Here is an 8,154-nt window from a genome sequence, read left to right on the forward strand (position 1 = left end):
AACTTTCTTGCGGCCTCTAAAATCCTCCACATTATGAATCTTTAAAAAGGGGAAAAAAGTTTTTTTTTTCCCCTTAAAATTAATTGACCTTGGCTTATAAATGTCTAGATTTAAGCATTATCAAACAAAGTCTACTCTTCAATGGTTTGATGATCATTCTTGTAAACTTATTATAATCGACTTGTGTGTCCTTCTCCATTTTTGTTTTGATTAATTAATTGCCATTCGTCTTAGCTAACATTTCTTTCATTTAGAGGGATTTATTAGGGGAATCTATATCTCCTTACAAGTTTATCTAGTGTACGTAAGTTTTGTCGATGACCCCAAATCTCTTTCAAAGATAAACCGAATTATTTTCCAATATTTCTTTGGAAAAATTACTTGGAATTTATTTCCCACAAAAATTATAACGAGTTTCATTCTTAAGCACTTATGCCTTGGAGCGTCATATTATTACGCATTAAATACAATACGTAGTTTATTGTGTTGTCATGTGGAACGCTCTTAGATTTCTTTTAATATTTCTAAGCGCATGGATTATTTTGTAGCTTTTTAATTTTTTCCTGAAAAAAATTATCAAAATTTTAAATATAGAAAAAATCCTAGAAGAAGAAAATTTCAAACAGTAATTTGCTGAATAATTGCAAAATTTACTCGACGATGCGAGTAACTTCATTGTATCCTTGTAAAAAAAAGTCAACACTAAAAATAAAATATACATCATAAATCATAAATCATAAATCATATATGTATAAAATATTGTGCTCTTGAAAAAGCGTTAAAAGGTGCTTTATTTGTAACCAATTGCATCTAAAACGACTACAAAATATTTTGTTGGCCTTCAACTCTTCGATTGTTTTTACTATCAACCAGGTTATTGACAAACACATACTTTGTTTTATTATGTCAAATTTTTCTTAGTTAAGTGTAATTATTTAAAAAATAGTTTATGATATACAGTATAAAATTAAATTTGAAAATCAAAATTTGGTATCAAATATAGGTGGCCTAGGAGCTTCATCTGAAGTAGAGCAAGAAGATATATTATCAGCAGTAATTTAAGGGGTATGTGAACTGATCAACCGTAAAGAACCCTTAAAATTAAGTGGCCTTAAATAGTAAATGTTGCCCGTATTATATGATGTTTTAGAATAAATCAGTTAGTTAAAATTAATTTGTTAGATTATCTTATGATTCAAATCATGTGAATTATTTTTTGACAAAATAAGAAGCCTTACCACTCAAACTAAAGTTGATGACTTAAGAATCATTATTCTCTCTTTATTTTCTATAAGTTCGATAACTAGGGCATCAAAAATATTTTCGCAAACTATCTTATATAATTTCCTAATTTTTGTTGCATCCCTATACAAAAAAATTTTGGTTTCACTTATGAAAGATTAATTACTTAGTCTCGATTAACATATTTTTTTTCTCTCTATTTCCTTCAAAAATATACAACCTATCAATTTTTACTCAGAGCTGTTTTGGGGTGTGTAATATGCATAATCGTATAGGGTCCCCAAATCTAAAGGCCCTAATATAAGAAAATCATATGGTAATAACATCCTAAATAGGTATAGTAGTTGATTAGAGTTTTATTCATTTAATCAATGGTCAAAGGATCAATTCTATTAATTACATTTTTTCTCTTCTTTTTATTTATCAATTTTCAAAGCAATTCTTTTAACTCTTAAACATCTTCTCTTACATTATTTAATTTTCAAGTATTCATTAAACATCAATAATCACTAAAAATAATCAAAGTTTTATTTCTTATTTTTTCAATCCTTTATACTTTTAAGTTTTCTATTATTTTCTATCAAAATCCATTACCTTTTGTTTTCTCTTCTTAATATTATAAAGATGAAAATTTACCAATTACTTTAATAATAGCACTTAAAAATATAATTGTGTTGAGTTTTTAATAAAAATATAATTATGTTGAGTTTTTAGTTTAGTTTAAGAAAATCTTTGTTTTCAATTATATATGAATGTCTCTTAAGTGTAAAAAATTTATAAAGAAAATCAAGCCTTAAAATACTTTATTTTGCACCTGCTTGTAGTCCTTTAAACAAAAAACAAAGAGGAATACGTGTAGTCAATAAAACTCCAAACCAATAAAAAGAACCCAACAAAGAGATAAATGAGTAACATTAAAACCACATAAGTTGCCTGCAAATCACAGCACAAGCTGAAGCAAAGGGAGATCATGCAAAAATGGCTTTGATTTCTCAACAGAGTAAAGATTAATGAATAGTAGGTACACAAATTTCCAAATTGAGCTACACATTAATAGGAGAATTAACATGGTTCAAGGGTTGCAGAGACAAGTTTATGTTAAGAGGTTAAGAGAAAGATATGGACTCAGAAATTTTGTCATTATTGGATCGACTTGTAGCACTCAACGCTTTGATCTTTAGCTTTTGTCCCATTTACCATTTTGTGTCTCTTGGATGACATGAAATCACGTGAATGGCTAATATATATCACTCCTGATCATCAATCTTTTTTTATTTTTTTATTTATATATATACATTAACAATATTATAGGAGGTTCTCAGCATGTTCAACATGTTCGATTACAAGGGTCCTAAAATCGGAGATCTCAATATTAAATTACATAGTATGTGTTAGGTGTGTTTAAAGATATAAAGTTGTTCGAAAAATATCATAATTTTTGAATTTGCATGATAGGCATTTAAGAAATATTTGTCAATTGTTGCTCCGCTTCGATAGAGTATAAAACATGTCCTAGGACTTTAGCTATCAACTTTAACTTTTGGATCGATTTGTTCCTTGACATAGTATCAGAAATCAAAGCTTGATAGAAGGTCATAGGATTGAATCACATTGTACTCGTCATTTCAAAATGGAATATTTAGTGTCATATACGAGGAGAGCGAGTTTGTTATGCATTTACACTTTTAGTACAAAAGACTCTCATATGAATAGCATTATAGAATATAAATTTAAGCTTTTATTTGAGTCGGTTCGTTGACGTTAATACCCTTCCTATTACACAACTTTACCCATATATATACACTAACCATTAATATCAAAAACCTTTGTATAGCTGCCGCTTTTCAGTCCCTTAGCATTTGTTTATCTTTGATCTCTTTCTCTCTCTAGATCTATAGCTAATACCTTTTGGTTTCTCTCTCTAAAACTATGAGTCCTGTTTACTTGAATCCACAATCCTCTTCTCCTATACCTTTCTTAGACATGAAAGGTGATCAACAACATACCTTTCAAGTTTTTGGTTACTTACATGATGATCATCTTGGTAATAGTAATACTAATACTAATAATTCCTCTTTTTCATACCATACCTACGATGAAGTCTTGTCCTTAAATTCTTCAAGTCACAAACAAGAGAATAAGGCAAGATTCATTTCTCTATTAACTTTTATTTATTACTCACTCCTTCTCAAAATTATAAATTCAATTATTAATTAGTTGATATGGTGGTTACAGGAATTTCCGTTTCAGGAGATTCTCTAACCTTATCCTATCAAAAAGCAATAGGTTTTCTGAAAGATAAATACTTATATAAAATAGTTTAGAATTGGGGATAAATTAAGGGCGCGTATTTTTGCTTGCCCTTTTCTTAGAGGTGGCATGTTTATGATATTTCACTACGCTTCTCTCCTCTAGACTCTTATTTGTGCAAAATACTCAGTTGATGACTCATAAACTAGCGCACAACTCTTTACAAATGATTTTTGATTGGTTAGACATGATTTATATAGAAAAAATATACCTAAATCTAATTTATGTCTAATATATATATTTTGATGAATTGATAATTTCAGGTTGAAAAGCTAGTTTTGTCACAAGAGATGAAAGCAAGTGATCTAGGGCGACCATGTTCATCATGGCTTCAAACAACACTTAGAGATGAAAATGGGTGTAATACTTATGCTTATTCAATCAATCTTGAAGAAGAACAAAAAAATGAAAGTGTAAACTATGATGATCAAAAATACTCTAGAAAATGGAAGCCATCAAAGGTAAGGATAATGCAGAAAATGATGGGAAATTCTAAAAACTCACGAGATCAAAATAATAGTAATAATAAGCAACAAATAGTTGATCATGATCATCTTGCCAAACGCCAAACTAGTGATGGGGTTAGAGTTTGCACCGATTGTCACACTACTACTACCCCACTTTGGAGGAGTGGACCTCAAGGCCCTAAGGTAAATTTTTTAAATTTTTTTAAATATTTTTTTCTTAATTTCTCGAATTGAGTAACTCTTCGATTGTGTCAAGAAACCAACTCAATCAAAAGCACCAACTCAACCAAAAGCTTAAGATGATGGTTGAATTAGTTCCTTGACATGGTATCAGAGCCAACGTGACAAGAGATTATGGGTTCAAATCTCAACCACCCCTCATTTAAATTAGAAATATACAGCGCCTATGTGCATCCACACTTTTAGCCCAAAGGGCTCTTGTGTGAAGTGGCGTGTTAGAGTATATAACATATAATGGGGCCTCAATTATCAGCTTAAGCTTTTGATTGAGATGGTTCCTTGACATATTGCAACTTTCTCGTGATGAGGATATTAATATGTCTTCTTTTTTATCCTTCCTAGATCCTACCTTAGATGGAAGTCATTAAGATGATGATGATGATTTTTGTTCTTCAATTTAAACTTAACAAGATCATGTTTTAAACCTAATTTAATTAAGTCTAAATTATAATTAATTATGGAGTAGATGAAATATTAGCTAAAGAGATCAAAGAAAAATATGTGTTTGTTTGTATGTCATAATTCAGATCTTGAATAAATAAATAGATAATTGTATTTTGTGGTTTGGATTAATAACTATAGGAGCGTTTGGTTTAAGAAATACTATATTTTATCGCTAAATTGGTTAAATTTTTAATTTAATTTTTATTGTTTGGTTGGATAAGATATCTAAATTGAACGATTAAAGTGTTCTGCATCACTATTCAAACGTTCTTTGCTAAAATTAAAAAAAAATTAATTTCGCCCTATTTTCCATCTTAATATTTCTATTTTTTTTATGAATTATCCATCAAATCAAACAAAATAAAATCAATTTGTATTTATTTTTTCGATTTTAAGGATACAAATTTTTCAATAAAATGTTTTTTTATCAAATGAAACACTACATAAATTTGAATATCATATATATTTATATATCAATTATTAATTGAAAGAAGATATAATCTAATAAGTTAATTTAGATGTTGAGGTAATTAATGAATTCAATTTTGGATGAAGGTTAATGTTTTATTGATCACTCGATCACCAAAGATGATAATAGGATCTTTGGCTTAGGTTGCTTGTTATAGATTAGTGGGACCAGTCAACTGTCAAATATCAAAAGATAAGCTAACAACTAAGGCTAAATGGCAAATTACACTTTACAACCTAACTAATATTTGATGCATCTTAGGATAATCAAAAAGTTTTTTAAACTTATTGTACCTGAAATCTCTTTACAATTTTTCTTTTAAAATAAAAGAAATACTTTTTCTTTCTATTGTACTAGGTACCTATGAAAATTTGCAATCTAATACGTTATTTTAATTATTTATATTTTAAATTATGCATAGTTAAAAATTATAAAAACTTAATATATATTAATATATAATTAGTGTTAGACTGTATAACTAATTCTAAGGCCTCATTTATCTTAAGTTTTTGATTGAGTTGCTTCTTTAATATCTAGACAATTTCTAAACAAAATTCAATTTCACTATATTTTTTCTTACATATTAGACGTAATATACTTCTATAAAATAAAATTTAAATGATGAATAGTATCGATAATCATGATATAGCAAGTATTTTAAAACAAATGAAATTTAGAATTTTTCTAGGATTAAGTCTCCATTAATTAGCTAATTAATCCTTTACCAATCATCACATATATTTCATGATATGGAATATATATATATATATATATATATATATATATATATATATATATATATATATATATATATATATATATATATATATATATATAATATATATATATATATATATATATATGAATTCTTAAAATAAGAAGGATTTTTTTAGTCATTGTATATACAAAAAGGAATACTATGTTATAAATTAAGAGCACTCTCTATATTTATGACATAGTATCTTTTCTGTATATATAGTGATTTTTAAAATAATTAAGTGTTTTTGACTCTATTTTAACATTATCTTTGCTATATACATAGTGACTTTCAAAATAACTCAGTATTTTTGGTTCGATCATAACTTTAGATTTATTATCTTATTAAAGATCGTAGATGGTTTGTACATCCTTACCCTTTGATTTTGGTTTTTAATTGTTTTTTGAAATATTTTGAAAAGGGTTCATTCTAAATGGTTAGTATCTGACTTTATGTTCTTTTTGCAGTCTCTTTGCAATGCTTGTGGGATAAGACAAAGAAAAGCTAGAAGGGCAGCAATGGCGGCAGCAGCAGCAGCAGGATTTAGCAGTGATACAATGGTAACATCCACACCACCGCCCGTCCAATCTCCAAAACCTAAGCTTGAAACAATGATGAAAACCCAAAAAGCAATAGATAATCTTGATAAAAGCCATACTTTACCCCTTAAGAAAAGAACCAAAATCATTAATGCTAATAAGAATAATTATGCTCATAATTATTCTTATAATAATAATAATTCTAAAAAGATTTGCTTTGAGGATTTTGCATTAAGCTCAAACAAGGATTATATTAACCCTAATCCTAAAAAATCTTTCCCAAGAGATGAAGAAGAAGGTGCTATACTATTAATGGCACTTTCTTGTGGTTTAGCTTGCTCATCTTACTAGTAATGTATTTGAGGGAGTGATTAGTGCATTTTATTAAAATTTATTATTAGTGTGTTTTAATTAGTTTGCATTGTTTTTATTGAATTTGATCAAGGAATAATTAAAGTAAGTGTGAGAATAGAAAAGGTAGACATCTACCAAGTTAAGCTACTTAGGCATAGGAGGATAGTGAACATGGGTTTTGTGCTTATTAACTAAGTTGTGAGATGATCAAGATAAAATCTTGATTTAGTAGTACAAGCTTTTTGTTCGTAATAATAAGATTCATAAGAGTAAATTTTGTTATACTAAAGCATTATCATTATTATTTGTTACTCACCCTTTTGGGTTTGTCCTCTTTTTAATGAATACCAAGTTTAATATTCATGTTAAGTTAAAATTATATTGCTTTTTTTGTTTTTTTATGGGATGTGTTAGAATATATAACATATTTTGGGGCCTCAACCATCAATTTAAGTTGATGGTTGAAGCCTCATAATATATTATATACTCTAACAAAATCCTCTATAGACAAGGAAGAATTAATCATTCTGGTAAAGTGAGAATAAAACTCTTCTTACAAGGACGATAAACGTGAAATCTTCACCCAACCCATAATTTTCCAAATTACTCCCTCAATCCTTTGAGATAATTGTTGTTAATATTAACATATTGTGAGGAAAAATGTCATTGTAAGCAGCAATTTCAAAGTAGTAAGCAACGATATTGTAAAATGACGGCTAATTTTAGGTAGTTCATATGTAAAAATCTTATGATATCCAAATCTAAGTTTTAATTCTATCTACAATCATCACCATTCAAACTCTTAAAGAGAAAACAAACTATGTATATAGTGATCAATCATTGCTCACTCAAGTAAATTGGATAGTGACATTGTACATTTAATTTCTATTTGTTTACAAATTATTATTAAATTTTCCTTCTTGGAGTAAAATGGTCTATATATTTGAAATGCAAAAAAAAAAAATATATATATATATATATATATATAATTTGGGAAAAATGAGAGGCAAATCTATATATAGTATAGGATGAAAATGGAAAATGAAATGTCATTCTCCAATATATTTGTAATTGGGTAATAATTATTTTGGAATTTATTACACCCTATTGGATGAGGTGATTTGACTATAATTTAATTTGTAAATTACAAGTTTCAATTTACAAGTAACATTGAAAATACTTGCATTATTTACTTATTTCTCTTAATTTGTAATTAAATTGTAAATTTTAAGTTAAAATATAGTCAAGTGAGATTTTATTTGATTCGTCTCGATGCAAAGATTATTAATATCAAATTTTTATAATTTTTTATTATACATAATTATAAATATA

General features: G+C 27.5%; 1 protein-coding gene across 1 annotated transcript; it reads left to right on the forward strand.

Annotated features, from left to right (window-relative positions):
• The first annotated feature begins 3,072 nt into the window (after nt 1-3,072).
• LOC130797700 (putative GATA transcription factor 22) lies at nt 3,073-7,185 on the forward strand. The gene is made up of 3 exons (XM_057660407.1): nt 3,073-3,384; nt 3,816-4,202; nt 6,397-7,185. The coding sequence occupies exons 1-3, from the start codon at nt 3,172-3,174 to the stop codon at nt 6,817-6,819; spliced, it is 1,023 nt and encodes a 340-aa protein (XP_057516390.1). The 5' UTR covers nt 3,073-3,171; the 3' UTR covers nt 6,820-7,185.
• The last annotated feature ends 969 nt before the right edge of the window (nt 7,186-8,154 follow it).

This window comes from Amaranthus tricolor, chromosome 13 (assembly GCF_026212465.1).
Source record: "Amaranthus tricolor cultivar Red isolate AtriRed21 chromosome 13, ASM2621246v1, whole genome shotgun sequence".
Lineage (NCBI taxonomy): Eukaryota > Viridiplantae > Streptophyta > Magnoliopsida > Caryophyllales > Amaranthaceae > Amaranthus > Amaranthus tricolor.